Source organism: Acomys russatus, chromosome 18 (assembly GCF_903995435.1).
Source record: "Acomys russatus chromosome 18, mAcoRus1.1, whole genome shotgun sequence".
Classification (NCBI taxonomy): Eukaryota; Metazoa; Chordata; class Mammalia; order Rodentia; family Muridae; genus Acomys; species Acomys russatus.
The window spans coordinates 8,853,205-8,872,863 of NC_067154.1; the positions used below are offsets into that span (position 1 = coordinate 8,853,205).

At 50.2% G+C, this 19,659-nt stretch overlaps 1 protein-coding gene across 2 annotated transcripts; it reads left to right on the forward strand.

Moving 5' to 3' along the window:
- Window positions 1–489: 489 nt before the first annotated feature.
- Clu (clusterin) lies at window positions 490–14,073 on the forward strand. Of its 2 annotated transcripts, XM_051160732.1 has the most exons (8): window positions 490–649; window positions 3,898–4,027; window positions 5,510–5,658; window positions 7,013–7,183; window positions 7,816–8,224; window positions 9,178–9,282; window positions 12,322–12,551; window positions 13,350–13,529. In XM_051160732.1, the coding sequence occupies exons 2-8, from the start codon at window positions 3,934–3,936 to the stop codon at window positions 13,527–13,529; spliced, it is 1,338 nt and encodes a 445-aa protein (XP_051016689.1). In that variant the 5' UTR covers window positions 490–649; window positions 3,898–3,933. The 2 variants fall into 2 exon arrangements, with proteins under 2 accessions (XP_051016689.1, XP_051016688.1); XM_051160731.1 differs by lacking the exons at window positions 490–649; window positions 3,898–4,027 and adding an exon at window positions 13,825–14,073 and having other exon boundaries at window positions 5,477–5,658; window positions 13,350–13,525.
- Window positions 14,074–19,659: the final 5,586 nt, after the last annotated feature.

Below are 19,659 nucleotides of genomic sequence, written 5' to 3' on the forward strand. Positions count from 1 at the left end.
AGAGACTGGGGAGGCCTTCTGGGTCTCTGATGTATGATTTTCTCATTCTTAACCCGTTTCAGTTCCCTCCATCAGTCTGCCAAGGGACCAGCAGCCAGCCCAGTACTACAGCGGTTAGGGAGCCAAGTACTTGGTGTGTGCTCTTCCCTAGCACAATGCCAGTGTCATCCTCAGGGTTTCTGCTGTTCTCCCATTTAAATGAGAGAAAAGGAAAGGAGTGCAGTTAATGGGTTAATGTGAAAGATGAATAGGGTGGGCATGAGTATATGCGTGTGTGTGGAATCCCGAGCTGTTTTGGGTCAGGAGCGGGCCAGAGTAGTGTGTGGATCCCTCTTCCTCTAAGGCTCTTCCGTTAGTTCATGGCTGTTGAGGCATTTGGTAGCTCGAAGAGAGTAGAGTAGCGCCGCCGACATTTGTGATGCCCATGCGCCCCCCGGTGCCCCCCGCCGGGTGCTGCACTTCCCACCCGTATCTCCAGGCTTCCAGAAAGCTCTTGGTGCATTCCCCGGCATTCTCTGGGCGTGAGTCACGCAGGTTTGCAGCCAGCCCCAAAGGGGGTGTACTCCAGCAGAGCGCTATAAATAGGGCGCTTCTCCGGTGCTCACCAAGCGTCACCAGGAGGAGCGCACTGGAGCGACGCCGCAGACCGGTGAGACAGCCGCACCTCTCTTACCCCAGCGCCAAAGCCACACCGGGAGGGATGGGAGGGCAGGAGCAGCAGCTAGGTAGAGAATTGGCGCAGCCTTGGGGAGTTGGGAGGTGACCAGAGCCCCACCACCAAGCAAGCCGAGCTGGGAGTCGAATTGCACGGTGGGGGCTGCGCGCTGGCTCAGACCCGGCCCTCCGTCCCCTTAGTTGTTCGCCCGGATCACAATTTCAAAGCTGTTCAATAGGCCATGTGCAGAAATCTTCCTTTTGTGAAAATGGGGAAACTGAGGTTTAAAGCCCGCGATGAGATGCAGGAGGCGCAGGGGCCAGTAGCTGCGCGTGTAGGTGTGGATCTCTCTCCGTGGTGGCTGATGTCTTACATGTATGAGTCATTGTGTTTCCAGCTCCTGGGACGGCGCATAATAAATAAGACGCTGTGTATTCAAGGACATGCTGCAGCCATCTAGTCAAATGCATGCGTTTAGTCCTTCAGAGAAATGCTTTCCCAGGCCGGAGATGTCTGATCCCACCAGATCATTTTATAGATGGCTATCTGAGGCCTGCCAACGATTGGAGGTCCAGCCTCCAACGTTATACGAATGGGAGCGGAAGCCCTTTTGGCTTTCCAGAATTTCTGGACCCAGTTTTAAAACCTGCTGGTGTTGGTGCTGTTTTTAAAGGAAGAAGTTAGGAATTCAAAAGTCTTTGCAGGCTCTGTAACAGGAAACTCATGAGAGTACAATTTAGCACCCCAACCTTGTAAGAATAGTAAAACAAACAGCAAGTGTTAGTCAATGGATTATTAGGCACAGAGGTGTGACTTTAAAGAAGATTTGAAAGCAGGACCCATAAAGGGATGATGGCTTATAAGAACGCATTGAAGAAAAAAAAAAAAAAGAAGTGGCGAAAATACAGCACAAGGGAGGAGGCTGTGTTTTCCCACTAGATAAGGAGGTCCTTGGCCCTGGTGGGGCTCATGCACACAGGGCAGTTGGCAGCCAGGCAGTAGGCCTTCCTCCAAATGATGAGAGGAAGTGAGTCAGTGTAGAGGGAGGGCAGCGGGCTGTGTGGCGTTGTCCTTGGACCAACAGCACCAAGGTACCTGAGAGCTTGTGAAGCAAGCGCATGCTGACCAGGAGCCAGCATTACCAGCAGACCCCGGGGGAGTCTGTTCTTAGGACATTTACAGAATAGCGCATCACTTCTTTGAGGTGCGTATCATGTCCATTTTACAGATTAAAGAAAGCAAGGCTGGGAGAGATTTAAGACTTTTCTTGTCAAAGAAAGAGGTTTTTGGAGGGCTGGGTTCTTCTCTTAGGGTGGCCACCGGCTTGCGGCCTGTTTGGGGGACACAGCACGGTCTGTAGGCTTTGGCACTCTTGTAGAAGTGAGGGGGTAGGGTGGAAGAGTGACCCTCCCTTTCTTATTTGGGGATCTTGGTGGCTCTCCAGGCTCCAGGTCTCCTTTGTCAGGCCCCAGACTCACTGCAGCCTGTCTTGATCCTGCTTCGCCTCCCATTCAGCGGTCTTCCTTGACTGTCCTACTGTGCCTCCTAGGCACCGGCCTCTGTTTAGAAGCCATCCCCAAGCCTGCAGGATGGATTTTCCAAAAGTGGGTTTCTCCCACTTCCAGGTGTTTCTGTGGTTTCACCTCTCATGGGGCAAATCGTCAGTCGCTGACGATGTTCAGGCCTCAGTGAGCATCCGGGAGGTTTATGGGATTGAGAGTGGGCCTGAAGCCAGGCTGGCCCAGGTGCCCACCCATGGCTGGGAAAACTGTCTCTTCTCTGACACCTGCCCCCCTCCCTGCAAGGTGTGCATCATGAGGCCTCAGTAAAAGCCTTCCCAGTGTGCTGATGGGCCTGCCTAGCTGAGAGCAGGGGGGTTAAGAGCGAGCCATTTCTCTGACTCTGACACGAACTCTAGTGCCCCATATTTGACCACATCCCCTTGGTGGGGAGGCCTGGTGGCACTCAGAGGAAGGATAAACAAGCTACCAGGATAAGACTTGATACCCTATGACCATATAGTAGGGGAGGAGGTCCCCCTCGGTCACAGACATAGGGGAAGGGAATAGGATGAAAGCATGAGGGAGGGAGGAATGGGAGGATACAAGGGATGGGATAACGAGATATAATCTGAATAAATTAATTTAAAAAAAAAGAGTGAGCCATTTCAGAAAGAGAAGCCACTCCCCTTTCCTTCTTCTTGTAGTTAGTTATAGGAAGTTGGTGAGTCCAGATAAGCCATTCTGGGGGCAGAGTTGGAGATGCAAGGAGTGTATGTGTGTGTGTGTGTGTGTGTGTGTGTGTGTGTGTGTGTGTGTGTGTGTGGTGTTTTATGTAACCAATCCAGCTTCTGGGAAAGGATCCGTTGTGTAACCCTGGGGCTTCGGCTTGTGTCCCCTGGCTCAGGGCAGCCAGCCCAGTGGTGGCAGGGGCACCTTGGCAGAACCTGCTGGTTCAGGCTTAGAGGCAGCGGGCATGTGAGAGGGATTATTTGGAGCCAAATGGCCTGGCCTCCTGAAGGGGCTTTCATGGGCACTCACTCACTCCAGCTTTGGCTTTCCCTTCCCTAGCTCTGCCCTCTCTGCTTCCCTAAGCAGTCCTCCCCTTCTTGCTTTGCCCCAATCCATCCTCAGCCTGGCACAAGGCTCACCCAGAAATGGTCAAATGGATCGAATTTCCTCTGCTGATGGGAGGGGGTGCATATTACCGCTGACTTATGAAAAGCACACTTAGATAGCTCTGGGAGGCTGAGAGCACTCCTGAGGGGCGCGGGGCTGTGCTGTGAGGGAGGGTGCAGTCCCATTGAAGGGGATAGGAGGGAGATGTTTGCAGGGCCTGAGAGAGGCATCTTTAGTATCTGATGTGTTAAATATGCTTTGGAGACATAAAGACGCAGATGCAGGAAACCCATCTGCACTATGTAGGGCACTCCAGGGGGGAAAAAGATTCAGCCTAGAGCTTGGCACTTCCCACTCCAGAGAGCCTGTATCCTCTGTGCAGCTGAGGCATGGTTCTTGCCAGTGCCTCTCTGCCTCCAATGCCTTTTGAAGGTGTCAACTGATTCTTTTTTTCTTTCCCACATTCTTCAGTATTAAACTGCAATAGTGCCACCTTGGGGGACAGATGAGGGCCACGCGTTCCAACACTGTGCTACCTCCTCTCCCAGGGAGCTGCAGCAGGCTGCAGGAACCCCATAAGCTGCCCAGCTGTCATGATGACATTCTGCTCTTCTTTTCAAACAGACGTGCTGGGACTCCAGACTCAGAGGAGGCCACACCATGAAGATTCTCCTGCTGTGTGTGGGGTTGCTGCTGACCTGGGACAATGGTGTGGTCCTGGGAGAGCAGGTGGTCTCCGACAATGAGCTCCAGGGCAAGTAGACTAAGCTGGCCCTCAGGTGGAGGGGGTGGGGCCTGGGGCGGGGCCATCCCCCAAAGCTCAGTTCCCAACTGCTGAGGACTGTTTCCATACTGCACCTTGTCTCTCAGTCTCTAAGCTCTACCTCCTGCTTTGGTGTTTTCTTTGTTTTGTTTTTTTGGTCAGGCACTTTCTAGACATTGACCTCTGCCTCAAGCCCCTCTGTTGGCTGCATATCACTCATTTGTTTTTTTCTAGTGCCTTCATCTGGCTCTCTTAGTTTTTCCTCAAAGCTGTGCCTGGACCATTTGAAACTTTGTCCCTCTCCCCTTTGTGTGACATCCAGACTTCTTCCCAATATGCCCCCACACTGATCCCCCTGGAAACCCGGTTCCACCAGTTTCCTCTCTGGAAAAGGACAGTGCAATCCAACATGAACTAGTCATCTGAGATCGCCCTCTCCCCTGCACCCCGTCTTCCAAGGCTCTCCTGGAGACCTGCCTTTCCTCCCTCATTCTCACCTAACCTCTTGCTCATAGCTGACCAGGTCTGTGGAGGTCTTCACTAAAACCAATGCGGCCTGATGCTCTGGTGTTGATGGGCACAATGAAATGATGGCCACTGTCAGGCTATTAGCCATCCATCACCTCACCTGATTGTCAAGGTTCAGGCACTCTTCAAGGGTGTAATACAATATTATTGAACACAAGCTGTGCTTGGACTGGCAACCTCCAGGCTCACTCATGCTGCATAACTGGACCGTCTTGCCCTCGGCTCAATAGTTCCCCCACCCTTTTTCCCACTTTCCTTAGATATGCTTGGCAGTGACATCAGGGAGGGGTAGCAGATAGAACAGAGCTGAGGTGTGGGAAACGGCACTTGACACAGGATAAGTAGCCAGTTGAGCGGCACTGCTGTGACACGCTGTGCGTCATTGCTTCGGTCACCTGGTGCTGCACCTTGGTGACAGTCTCCATGGTGAGTGCAGCTCTTCATTTATCTTCCTGTCTTCATGGTGTCTGGTGCTGTTTCATTCAATCCTCCTGTCCCCATCACCTGTCACTCACTGTGCATTGGAACAAAGAAGTACAAAGGATGCATCGCAGTGAATTCCAGAAAGCTCTATGTCAAAAAACCAGACTTTTCAATTATGTTTTGATGCTTAAGAGGTTAGCTATCATTTCCCACCACTGTTTTCCTTAAAATGGCCTCTGTGGCTGTTGGCTCCCCAGGGTGGGATGGCAGGGGTCAGACATAGTATGGCTGCTGTGCTGAGGGGTAGAGTCTACCTTAAGCCCTGTGATGAGACAAAGAGTCAGGACAGAGACCATAAGGGCTGCCACTGGCTTGGGGTAGAAGTGATGGAACCTCAGCTTGACAGGTCCCCGACGCCCCCATCAGATCATGGCTTCCTCACAGTCCAGCTGGCTCCTGGGCTATTTTTCCGGCCATTGTTTCGTCTTCAACTCATCCCACCTTCCCCTCTCTCTCTCACAGAAATGTCTGCTCAAGGGAGTAGGTACGTTAATAAGGAAATTCAAAACGCTGTCCAGGGAGTGAAGCACATAAAGACCCTCATAGAAAAAACCAACGCAGAGCGCGACTCACTGCTCAACAGCTTAGAAGAAGCCAAGAAGAAGAAGGAGGTAGGGCCAAGCCTTGACCGAGGCCCAGCTCTCCCTGCTGGAGGGGAGGAAGGGACATGGTAGCCAGATAGATGCCTTGCTAGGTTGCCATGGTGTCCTAGCACAGTCCTTGCTGGGCTAGACTGAGGAGACAGGGAAAGCGCATTTGCTTGTGAAAGCCTCTGGGCTGAGGGCTTGGATCTGGTTTCCTTGCAAGTCTGGCTCAGGGCCTGAGGCCCAGATACATTTCAATAGGTTTTCTGATCCTTTCTGTGGATGGGGCATGGTGTGGGGGGTGGGGAGGTGGAGCATGGAACACCTAGCTGCTCCCCATTACTCTTTTCTTCTGCATTCAAAATTACTGTTAACACAAAAATGCTTATTGTCATATTTAAAAGTTAATGTAAAATCCTTGTAATCTATCCATAGATACCTGTTTGTCCCCACTTAGCCACAGGGCCGCAGGTTTCAGGACCCTCAGTAGAAGCCTGCAGATAGTAGCTGGCCCTCTAGAGACTGTGTATTGTCCTATGCATGGGTCCTTACCTATACCAATGCTTAATTTATAAATTACAGACAATAAGGTATGAACAATAATGATAAAATAGGATAATTATAATGCCATACTGTAGAGGAAGCTATGTAGATGTGGTTTCTCTTACTCTCAGAATACCTCAACCCCTCACCCCACCCCCCTACAATAGTTATTTTTAGTCTGTGGTTGACTATGAATAGCTAAGAACACTGATAAGTGGGGACTGCGGAGTTATCATTTGTTTAACTTGTCCTTGGCATTTGAACATCTAAGTTGACTCTGGTGCACACACACACACACACACACACCCTCACGCACGCGCACACAAACACACACACACGAATATATACACATATCCATCCACCCATCCATTTGTTTATTTTTCATATCTGTATGTAGATACACACATTTGCTGTAAACTAATATCTCTTCAGGCACAGGATTTAAATTTTTTATTTTGTCGATCCCTGGAGCCAATGACTGGGTCAGGGGCATGATAGTGAGAGTTTGATGGTTGATGTGGCTTCTGCTTTGATAGCTTCGATTTGCATGTCAGGGGCCACAGTTATAATAGGAAGATGAGACTGGCTTGTTTTGGGGAGATGAAAAGAGGAAGTGAGGTCTAAAGGAGAGTGGAGCCTGAAGAAGAGACTGTCCTAGACGTAAAGCAGAGTGGTCGTGGAACAGTTAGGGAGCAGCTGGGCCGTGAAGGATGAGAGGCTCCTGAGAAGAAACAGCGCAGCTAGAGCGGAGATGTGGTCTGCAGGAGCACGTTGTGCACAGACCAGGAAGCCGGCTGGGTCTCTGTGTGGCTCACCTGGCCTTGTTATCTTCCTGAAGGATGCTCTAGATAACACCAGGGATTCCGAGATGAAACTAAAGGCGTTCCCGGAAGTGTGCAATGAGACCATGATGGCCCTCTGGGAAGAGTGTAAGCCGTGCCTGAAGCAGACCTGCATGAAGTTCTATGCCCGCGTCTGCAGAAGCGGCTCTGGTCTGGTTGGCCACCAGGTGAGAAGGAGATGTGTACATGGCCTGGATTCTGAATGGGGAACGTGGAGAATCCATGAAACAGGCCTATTTCCACAGGCTGGATACAGTTGCTTAGCATCGCTTAGCTACATGCCTTTCTAGTGTGGTGGTCGATTAGTGATGTCTGACATGAGTGCAGCTGTAAGCAATCACCCCAGGTACGCGTGCCAGGTGCCCTCTCCAACAGGACCTTCAACTAGCTGGGTAAACTACTGCCTCGTGGTATGGTAGAATCCTGTGTTATCTAGGAGGAAGGGATTAAGAATATGCAGTGTATTAGCATTGATTCTATCTCCTTGTGAGCTTTGCTCGGTTGGGACTCAGTACAATTCATTGTCTCCTGAAGGCTGAGCAGCTAGATGGGAGTGGCTGTCTTAGGTGGCCAAAGATGACTGGGCACTCCTCTGGGGCTATACGACTTGTGAGTCTCTGGCTTTTGCAGTGAGGGGTAGATGGAGGGCGCTAGCCTGACATGGGCTCCTAGAGGCAGGACAGTAGTTCTGCGCCTGCGTGATCGGAGAAGGCGTAAGAGCTGAAGTGCGCCTGCGTGATCGGTGAAGGGGCTGGAGCGCGCAGCCTCTTAAGCTTACTGCACTTCTCTGCATCCCCAGCTGGAGGAGTTTCTGAACCAGAGCTCACCCTTCTACTTCTGGATGAACGGAGACCGTGTCGACTCCCTGCTGGAGAGTGACAGGCAGCAGAGCCAGGTCCTAGACGCCATGCAGGACAGCTTTGCCCGGGTCTCTGGCATCATGGACACACTGTTCCAGGACCGGTTCTTCACCCACGAGCTCCAGGACACACACTATATCTCGCCCTTCGGCTTTCCACACAGGAGGCCTCATTTCTTATATCCCAAGTCTCGCTTGGTCCGCAGCCTCATGCCTCTCTCCCACTATGGGGCCCTGAGCTTCCACAACATGTTCCAGCCTTTCTTTGATATGATACACCAGGCGCAACAGGCCATGGACGTCCAGCTCCACGGCCCAGGCGTCCACTTCATGCCGATAAATTTAGAAGGTCAGAAAACAATTGCTCATTACCCAAGCAGGAATGGGGCTCTCCCAGATGTTAAGGTTCTTCTGGGGCTTGGTATGAGCCACTCTTAATATTCCCAGCAGCCTGTGCAGCTGGTATCCTTGCCATTTACAGGATAAAGGAACTAGGTCAGGGGTAAAGGAATGCAGATGAGCAAGCCGGGGGTAGGGGTAGGGGTAGGGGGGGCAGCTCAATTTATCACTGTAGAGATTGGAGTCTGTGGTCTTTGCAGCCAACTCAGGGTGCCATCTGGGTTGTACCTCCTATAGGACCACAGCCTGTCTTTCCTGGGAACTCTTGAGGGTGTGGTGTGGGAGGCCTGCCCTTCCAGGCAATGGAGTGTATCTCAGTCTGTATCACCCTTAAAGAAGATGTCATGGCTGTGACCTTAGCAGGCAGTGTCTGCAGGGATGAAATGTAACATGGACACAAGAAACCGGTGCCTGAGGAGCATCTTTCCTCATCGGTGCTTTGTGTCCCAGCACCGTACCCCATACAGTATGGTTTGCATTAGAAATACAGGGAGGCCTGGCACCCAACACTCATCTCTTGTAGCTCCATTAGCAGGGATGGTTTGTGTTGTCAGGGAACACTCCCGCTTCCTGGGGCTTCATGGTCAGTTGAGGAGTACTGCCAGCTAAGGAGAATGAAGAACAGCCTGCTGTGATGCTGGAAGGCACACAGCTGAGGGGATGTGGCAGGGGAGATCTCCCCACATAGAGATGGTGGGAGGCCAGGCCAGTTCCACTGAAGAGCTATAGGGGCCTCCTTAGGGAGCCACTGGGGCATCCCACGTCTGCAAGCAAGCAACCAAGCTGCATCTTGCATCTTGCCCTGACCATGGGGCTGAGCAGAAGTGCGGATGGGTGTCTGGTGGGCTCCCTTCCAAAGTGCCACGTGCCTCAGCCTGCTCCTTTCTCCCTTCATGTGTCCAGAAGGTGAAGATGACCGCACGGTATGCAAGGAGATCCGCCACAACTCCACAGGATGCCTGAAGATGAAGGGCCAGTGTGAGAAGTGCCAGGAGATCTTGTCTGTGGGTGAGTGGGGGTACCAGTATATAATCTGGCACTGTGGTCACCTGGTTTTGGGTCACCAGTGGCTTACTGGCACTTCCCTTCTTCAGAGACTAGCTCCCTGTCCGTGAGCCATAGTCCCTGGGAGACTCCTCGCTCTGGTGTATTCCTTACTGTCCTCATATCTAGAGTGAGATTCCTTTTTTTTTTTTTAATTAATTTATTCTTGTTACATCTCAATGTTTATCCCATCCCTTGTATCCTCCCATTCCTCCCCCCCCCCATTTTCCCATTATTCCCCTCCCCTATGACTGTTCCTGAGGGGGATTACGTCCCCCTATATATTCTCATAGGGTATCAAGTCTCTTCTTGGCTACTTGCTGTCCTTCCTCTAAGTGCCACCAGGTCTCCCCCTCCAGGGGACATGGTCAAATGTGAGATTCCTTTTTGAGGGAGCTGGGGTAGAACCCAGTGCCTCATGCATGCTAGACGAGAGCTCTACCACCGAGCCACACCCATTGTACTTAGACTCAGATGCAAAATTTGTATCGAAAGCACCCGCCACTCTTGTGGCCCATGGGAAACCCACAGTCTGTGGTGGGTATCACTATGGAATTTGGTGATAGCCACTAGCAATCCAGATCTCATTCTCCTGGCTGCTCTGCTCCACAGTGCCAACTACAGTGCAGCCTGCTTCAGATTAACTGCAAAGTATGAAAGTGTAGACAACATGCACTCACCACATGTCAGGCACAGTTGTAAACACATCACGGGTGTTTGTTCACAGTTCAGAATGACCTTGTGAGCTGGGTGCAGCTCTCTTCCCACCTTGCAGAATGGCTAAGTGTCTTATCTAAGCGTACAAGACATGAGACATCTCACTAAGCTGTGCTTGTGAACAGCACCCTGGGGCTTCTCCGTAGGGACCCTGAGCTATGTCCCGTGACAGTGGTCCTTGGTATCCTGGCTATATTCTTTCTGGTGGATCAGTCCCTCAGAAGAGGAACTATTTTCCTTCAACAGTTGCCCAGGCAGCCTGGGTATGGTGGGACCTCCCTCTAATCACAGCATTTGGGAGGCTGAGGTAAGAAGGATGCTGAATTCAAGGCCAGTCTTGGCTACGTAGTGGGATTCTGTCTCAAAGAAAACCAAACAAAACACAAGCCAACCCAAAACTGTTCCTTGCAGTGTTGTCAGGTCTGGCTAGCGATCAAGTGCTCTTGCTTTGAGCCCAGTCTTTACAGTGGCTCGTGGGATGCCTCCCTGCTCAGATCACAAAGGGTTAAGCTTTCTCTTTGCTGTTACTTCATACTGGTAGCTGGCCAACACAGACCTTCAGAGGCTGGTTAAATATTCCTAGCCTCACTCCTGCTAGGATGTTAGGAGCCCATGCAAACAAACACGAGTGATTTCAAAGGTTATGGCGTGAAATTATAGACAAATATGTGGCCACACCTGCAGGCTTTCCCCTCAAAACTGTCAGGGCAGTTGAATGACAGAGTGCCTGAGCACAGAGAAGCCGATCACCATATATTGACCGGACCTCTTACATCAGACTTAGGGACCCTAGACCACACGCTGAACAGTCAACACCCCAGCCACCCAGTAGCTCTTATCTGTGATGTTTACAATTATATGGGTAGGCTCTACCAGGGACCTGTAGGCCAGGACACCTAGGTTCAGCCCTGAAGGGCAGACCCGAGCATTGCTGAACACTAACAGCGTCTTTGGCTTCCACCTGCCACGTCCAAGAGCAATCCTCCCTCCACTGTGACAATCAGAATTATCTTCAGAACTTCTGGAGTGTCCCCTGGTGGGGAGTGTTGTCTCAGGTTGAGAACCACCATCCTACACTGTTCCAGCCCTCAATAGCTCTTCCTGTGTGGGCTATTCAGTGGGAAGAGCGGTCAGGTCATTCCTCGAAGATTTCTTCTCAACCCGGCTTCTTGTCTCTAGTCTTGTTTCTTGATCTATGCAACTTTTTATCTTATTTTAGTGTGCGTGGTTCCGGCTGCCACGCAGGGCCTGGAAGGTTCTCCTTTCTTGTCTTCCTTAATTTGAGATTCTCTTTTCTCCTATCTTGCTTAGTTTTGATATAGCCTCTCCCAGATGTTTTTTTAGAAAACATGGGCATTTTGTAGGTGCCAGAAAGCTGATGTCTGCACCCAAGGGCCAGAAGGGAAGACGGCAATTTTCCTGTTTTGTTTTGTTTTTTTTAAACCAGAGCCCCCCTGGCCAGCTGTGGGTAGACAAGGGCAGGTAAGGGCCAATTTCCAGGCATCAAATATCTGTGTTTTGTAGCCTACGGACCTGGCTGGCTCTTCTGCAGCTTGGGTTCTAGGAAACCAGAATTGCCAAATCTCTTAAATATGTTCAAAAGTAAGCTTGGAGAATGTTCTAGAATCATAGTCTCAGAGGAGGAAAAACTCAGGTTGAAGAGTTGAAGATGAGGGTTCAATCCTGGTCCCACAGATTGTTGACCCTATAGATCTGAGCAAGTCTCTTACTTCCGAAAACCTGTGTCATTACTGGTAAGGTAAGGATGCTTAGGTCAAACCAAGCATCCTTTGAGAAAAAAGGACAACTGGAGCACTTAATGTATGTCTGGCGCACAGAAAGTGCACTTAATTAAATAGTGCTCCTCTTCTCTGTGGGGTGTCCAGTGCACAGTAGCTTCCTCCTATTTGGTAGTGATTCCTGGGAGGAACCAAGGCAGTGGGGAGTGACTCCAGGGCTGCACACAAGGAGTCATGGGCACCGGTGCTCCCCAGAGCATGATCAACAGCATTGTGACCAGTCACCAAGGCTGGTCGCGTCTACCACCCAAGGCGAATTTAGTCCCTGTGCTGCTCCCACACAGCTTAGCGGAGCCACCACATTGTCTCCGAAAGCACGAAGGGGACTGTTTTGTGGAAACCACAAGAACTGGTTTGTAGACTTCCTCTTAGCAATAGCTCTGCTTCGGATTCCAACTGCAGGAGCTGGTTTCCCAAGGGCGTTTTCACCCCGTTGCAACTTTCCTCTTCACGCGTCGTGCCTTTTCTCTCTCTCTTCCCTGGGCAGACTGTTCAACCAACAACCCTGCTCAAGCTCACCTGCGCCAGGAGCTGAACGACTCGCTCCAGGTGGCCGAGAGGTTGACCCAGCGCTACAACGAGCTGCTCCGGTCCCTCCAGACCAAGATGCTCAACACCTCATCCCTGCTGGAGCAGCTGAATGAACAGTTCAACTGGGTGTCCCAGCTGGCTAACCTCACCCAGGGCGAAGACCAGTACTACCTTCGGGTGTCTACAGTGAGTGGTGCCACAGGGGTGGCCTAGAGGAGTTGCGTGCCTCTTAGAGGTGCGATGGGACAAAGGTACCACACGAGACCACCTACAGTGTCCACCAGCGGGGACTAGGAGGACCATATGCACGTGTAGCGCTGAAATACCTTGACCCCTCGAGGTCAAATATCCAAGTCCCGTTTCTAAGATGGAGAGAGTGAGCGGCTCCGTGGCTTGCTAAAATGGGGAATTCTGGGCAGCTTCCCTGGGCCAGTGGCTTCTCTGCCTGGCCGCAAAGCTTTTTCCCTGCTCTGGGCCTTGCTGAGAGGCACTTGAATTGATTTGTTGTCAGGCAGTGACTGTACTAGGAGCCCCCTCCCCCACCCTGCCCCTTTCAACTGCTAGCAGCTAACATTTGTACAAAGCAAACGTTGGGGTCCAGGCATAGTGGTGCATGGCTGTTAAGCCAGCACTGGGGAAACTGAAGCAGGAAGGTAGAGAGCTTGAGGCCAGGCTAGACTACACAGTGAGACCCTCTCCCAAACAAAACGAAAACAAGAAAATAAGACAACAAGAAAACATTTGAAAAAAAAAAAAATCACTTCAAGCTTCTGGAATGCCTGCTCCGCTAGTCATTTTCAAATGCCATTTGTCCCTTCAAATCAGTATCTTTTTGATTAGAATTGTCTAGACATCTTGAGTGGCAACATATGACAAGAAGACTCATATTTTATTGATGGGGCAAAGAAAAATGTCATATCCTTTGTCAAAGAAGGGCATGCTCTGTAGACATCGTGCGGAGACGCCTCATCTGTCTTCTTCTAGGTGACAACTCATTCTTCTGACTCAGAAGTCCCTTCCCGTGTCACTGAGGTGGTGGTGAAGCTGTTTGATGCTGACCCCATCACAGTGGTGTTACCAGAAGAAGTCTCTAGGGATAACCCCAAGTTTATGGACACAGTGGCGGAGAAAGCGCTGCAGGAGTACCGCAGGAAGAACCGGTGAGCAGGCAGCCTCTCTGTGACCCGAGGGGCTGATGAACAAGACTTTCTGAGGCTCTGGGACACAGGGGTAGGGGATGGGGGACTGGAAAGTCCTCAGGAGTCCAGACAAGGAGCAGAAATGTACATTCCGGGCACAGTGCCTTTCCCTGTGGCAGGGTCGCAGGGATAAACTAGGAAAGCCCCCGGGATTTTATTTTCTTCCCTCTGGGAAATGTTTTTCCTTGGTGATAAGAATGTGGGTGTTGCTGGCTGCTTCTTGGGGGTTATTGACTCTCTTCCTCCTCCTCCCTTTTCAGAGCCGAATGAGACAGAAGCATTGCTTTCCCACAGTAAGGGGCCTCGTGGCGTGAATCCCCCCAGCTCCCCCAGGTTGCCACAGACCCCCCCCCCCCAAGAGAGCTCCACATGTGCCCAGGCGAGTAGGCCTCCACTCTACCAGCCTCCCCTTCCTCTGGAGTCTGCACTCTAATGCCTGCACTTGCTGCTCATGGGAAAAACTGCTTCCCCTCACGCAACTAATCCAATAAAGCTGCCTTGCGATCCGTGTGTCCCGGGTCTGTTGACTTTTCCTGCTGGCCACACATCTTCGTTTAGTATGCAGAGGAAGCAAAGAACTAATGGGTCAGTTGGTAAAGTGCTTGCCACACAAACCGGGGAGTTTGGTCAAGTCAGGCACAGTGACACACTCATAACCTCAGCACTGTCAGGGCAGAGGAAAGAGGGTCCCTCAAAACACCTGGGTAGAAAGAGACCAAGGAACTATGCACAAGGTCACGCACGCAAAGGAAACCCCACAAGTAACACCTGAAATTGTATACTGTGTTGGCTCTCCATACAGTGGAGAGTAAGGAATTCTTATCATGACAGTGGGGGAACCTCTCACTTTGGGGGAAGACAGGTAGGTTCCAATAAGCCACCGAGGCAAATTCCTGAGGCCAGAGATGTTTTCCTTCCCACTACAGCACTGTCTACTGTATTCTGACAGGGGTGGGGCAGTCTCCCAGGGAATACACCGAAAATCAAGGCAGAGAGAGAATGGGGCACATGGGTGTTCTAATGCATAACTGGCCAGCAGGAGGCCATCCGAAGAGGCAGTTTTTATTTTTATTTTGTAAGAACTTAGGACCCTGAGGCACCTTATGGGATAATGGGGTCTCCAATCACTGCCCCTCCATATAATCTTTACATCTTTTTATGTGTGTGTTTATTGTTTTTGTTTTTCAAGACAGGGTTTCCCTGTATAACAGCTCTGGCTGTCCTAGGCCACCTGCCTCTGCCTCCAGAGTGCTGGGATTAAAGTCATGTGCCACCAAGCCAGGGCCTAATCTTTATATCTTTACTGTGCTGGGCATTTGTTTCTCTCCTCAAGTGGTTTTAAAGTTCATTCATCCACAGGTCAGGCTCAAGTATAGGTTAGCTGCAGTACCAGGTGCTGCCAGCAGGTGGTGCTGACCAGCCCTTGTCTACATCTCCATTGAGCACCTTTAGTTTGATACTTGCAGGGATTGAGAGAAGCCATTGTGAGTGACACTGTCAAAAAACAAAAACAAAAACAAAACAAAACAAAAAACAAAAACAAAAAACTACAGGGACCATTTCTTTGCATCCTTGAAGCTAGTAAACAGCAAAATTTGGTACCAAGGGGCTTCGTTGTGGCCTTATAGCTGCCAAGGCTTTTAGCTCAGTGTCCTATTCAGACCTAGCCTTGCCGGGTGTTCTCTAGAAGAGCTTTGGCCAATCCAGTATGAACAAAGAAAATAAAGAGATAGTACAGAAAGGGTTTGGATCACTAGAATTCCGAATGGGAAGCAGTGAGCACGGATCCTACCCGCGAGATAACAAACGGCACACTGGCAAACTCACAAGGCTCGTGATGAGCTGTTTGCCACTGTGTGTGCTGTCCTCACTCCAACCCAGTTTCACTTCTGGTCCCTATTGTCCCTGTTGTAGTCCTCGCTGACTATGACATCGCTTCACAATGGCCAGGCAGCATCAGTATTTTCACAGTTCCCTCGGCGACTTATGATCCAGCTCTGACCACCTCTGGCCCAACTGGAAATAGAGAAGGATGCATCTAGGCTTGGGATGGAGTTGTTACAGGTTGGGCTCCCACGATCTGCCCTCACTTGTGCAGGTGCCCCGGGGAACAAAGACCATGTCTTGAGTCGGCACACTCTCTGAGACCTCATCTTTGCCTCCAATGTCTCTGACTGTCCCAAGGCATGTCACAGCATGGGAGTGACTGGAGGACCACTTCCCCTACCCCCCTCAGCTCTTGTTCACGAGGTACCATGACATCTTTGCCAATAGGCCACAGTGATGCGCTGACATCATCCCAGGTGAGAATGCATTTTTCAAAGCAGCAGCTAACCCATCCTAAAGTTACAAGGAGTTAGTTCTTCAAAACTGGCCACATTGAGCTTGGTGACCTTCAACGCAACATGCTATTGTTATTTATTATTATTTTTTTTCTGGCTGTATAAACACACCCCATGTCTATAAACACATGTCAAGAACCTGAAACCAACGACATACATGGGTGACTCCTCTTTGGAAATATTTGGGCTTCTCTCATCTCTGAAAGGCCCTGTCTCGTGGAAAAGACATCAAGGCAAAGCTGACGTCAGCAGCTCAGACTTTTAGTGACCTCTGTTCTCCATAGCCTGGTGATGGTACACCTCTTTGTGGGGTCCCATTCTCAGACCCCCTTGGCCTGTGTGATTAGGGGATGATTTTTCTGGCATCCACTCTCCCATTCTTGTGATAAACTCCATCTTGTGCAAGACCTCAGGCCAGGGACCTTACTTACGGGGACCAGGGGGACTCATGTCTAATTTGAAGCTAGCTATGATATGTAGTGTCTGGCGTCTGCTCCCTTCTCTGACACAGTCAAGATTAGTGTTTTGTTTGGGCCATGGCAGGCACCCACATTAGGTTTAGATTTTCTCCTGTGTACAGCCACTGGGTTAGCTTGAGGCCCGGTCCAAAGACCTACGAGAGGCTGCTATGACTAGAGACTCCCTTCTCCTGAACTCTGTGTTCCCTCCATTGGTGAGTTTTCAGGGACTTTCCCCAGTCACCTCTACCGGTATGCTTTCCTGGTAGGTCACAATGTCTTAGCTAAGGTTCCAAGGCACATTATTTATCCATTCTCCAGTTTTGATTACTTCTTCTTCTTCTTCTTCTTCTTCTTCTTCTTCTTCTTCTTCTTCTTCTTCTTTCTCTCTCTCTCGCTCTCTCTCTCCTCTCTCTCTCGCTCTCTCTCTCTCTCTCTCTCTCTCTCTCTCACACACACACACACACACACACACACACACCAATAACAGCAGCTCAAGGGAAAAATAGCTTATTTGGGCTGGCAGTTCCAGACACAGCCCAGTGAGGCTTCATCTCCTAACAGTTCCACAACCTCCAGCAATTATCTCCACCAGCTGGAGACTAAATGCTCAGACATATGAGCCCGTGGGGACATCTCACATTCGGGCATCACGCAGGTGGCCTGGTCAACTTGTGTACATATGTTCTACCTTGAGTCAGACACCCCAGGGCATAAGAGCCACTTGTCTTCAGCTTTTAGGTGACCCATGTACTCAGATTTGGCAAGAACTTGAGCGATGAGCTGGTGGCTGCATCCCATGGGAGCCTCAGAGCTCACCTGGGTCCCTCTTTTCCTCATTGGCATACCTGAGGATTATGAGGACAAGTGAGCATCTGGAGAGAAGTGGGATTGGTCACCTCTCATCCCAAATTCAGCTTGGAGGGCTGATGTTGTGCTGTGATTCTAAATATCCCCCTTCTCTCCTCCCCCCCCCCCCCCCCGCTCCAAGGCACGCACAAGTACAAAGTGGTCAGGAGGCCACTGGTCCCCATAGTTCAACTTGATTTTAAATTCTTGCATACTCCTTTATTGTTTGTTTGTTTTTCAAGACAGGGTTTCTCTGTGTAGCCCTGGCTGTCCAGGACTTGCTATGTAGACCAGGCTGGCTTCAGACTCACAGAGATCTGCCTGCCTCTGACTCCTGAGGGCTGGGATTAAGGCATGTGCCATCACGCCCAGCTAGTTCTTGCACACTGTACTGATTACTGCCTACTTATTAGAGTCCAGGCTCGGCACACATCTCAGTACCCACAAGTTTCCACAGGCAAAGATGGGGCTAGTGTCCCTTACTGCCTGTCTGTCTTGAAGAGAATGCTCAGTTGATAGAGTGTAACAACCGAGATGTAAACTATCTAAACGACACACTGTATTGCTGTGAGTTCGAGGCCAGCCTGGTGGACAAAGCAAGTCCAGGACAGTCAAAGCTACACAGAAAAACCCTGTCTTGGGGATGGGAGGTGAGGAGAGAAACACACTGTAACAGGCGCTCTGGTCAGGAGGGGATGCTCTCTCCAGGGTGCCCCTTGTGTGCACTGTTCTGCTCCAAAAATAGCATCTTTAGGATGAGTCTGTATGAAGCGGAGTTGGAATTGAACAAAGAAAGAGGGGAAGTTGGGGACTTGATAGAAGACAATCCATGCTTCTCTAAGTGTGGGCATGGAGAGAGACACACCTGAGAAGGGGGCAGAAGGACATCTGAGGAAGGGAGGGCTTCTCAAGAGAGTGGAGTCGCTGGGATTTAGAGAGCCTCCTTTACGAGAAAACTTAATGGGAGGGGCGCTGATTTATGAATTCAAGTGGAGTGGGAGATTCCACGTGTGGATTTTCCCGGGGTTAGGGTTCACCTCTTTTTGACCTTTTATGGGGCTTTCCAGATGTGTTATGACATCAGATGAATAGTGGGAAAGGCAGTCTTGCAAGCTGCCATGATAGTGAAGCCAAGGACAGTCAGCAGGCAGGTTGGTCAGCCATGTTGGCCCCAGCTGGGCTTGGGTGGTCATGATATCAGACAGCCCCCGTGGTTTCCTTTAAGCAAGAAGTAGTTGGCCTTCCCCAAGCCCCAGGCCTATGCAACCCATCTCATTCCCCTTCGTTTTGATTGAAGAGGTTAAAGACATTGTCTTGTGTAGCTTGCTCTCAGATGTTGACCGGTTTCTTCACTTTCCTGAGCCTCAATTTCCTTTTGTGGAAGGCGATTTAGACCTGGAGATTTCCAATGCCACAGGGTTTAGTTTACTACTATTCTTGCCCTCCAAAAGACTTACTTTTACTTGTGTGCAAGCATGAGTCTATGCGTGGGTTTGTGCACATGAGTGCAGGTACCCACAGAGTCCAGAAGGGGGAGCTAGAGCTATAGGTGGGCATAAGCCTCCTGATCATGGGCTGGGAGTCAAACTTAGGTTCTCAACAAGAGCAGTACATACTCTGAGTCATCTCTCTAGTTCCACATTTACTGCTCATTTGCTGTGCTGATCCATTTCAGAGCCCAACAGAGACAAATGGATAACATCTATAGTGAGGGGTTCCATGTTGGGCTTAGGTACCTGTGATTTCACAAGCCTTAGTCTGCAAGGCGGCCTGAAGGCCACAAACTCTGCTTGCAGTTAGTGTGGACTCTTGTGGTCCCAAGGCTTCCCCCAGTGAGCATGTCCAACTTTTTGACTTGCCAACATGACATTGTTATCAACAAAGCTCACACTCGAGATGAAGGCAATCAAGTTTAAAAAACGAATTGAAAACTTCATAGTGTTTTAAGTAAGCTTCTACATTTAAATGTTCGTTGCTGTTGATATTACTAGCGGCACATCACTGTAGCGTCCTCTACACTTCCCTGAGATGCACTGACATTGAACGTGGTTTTGTGTGTTTGTTGGCCTTTGTGTATCTGCTGTAGAGAAATGTCTATCCAAGTCCTTTGGCTCTCAACTGATCTGACAGTTCTGTTGGTAAGCACACTTTACATTTTAACTCTTTCTGAGATAAAAGAATTAAAGTATGAATTTCTCAAGGGCAAAACCAAAACAAAACAAAAAGACAAAACAAAAAAACAAACTTCAGAGCCTTTTAATTCTTACAAAGGACCTGGAGCACCTTGGTTCTCCAAGGAACACTCCAGAAAGGCTGCAGAGCAAACCGAAGTCACATCTTGTGACGAGGAAGATGAGGACGATAGCCGGGGAAAGCCAGGGACATGGTGACACGCTGGGATCCCTCTCTAAAGAATTGTCTCCAAGGTGAAGGGAGAGACAGACAG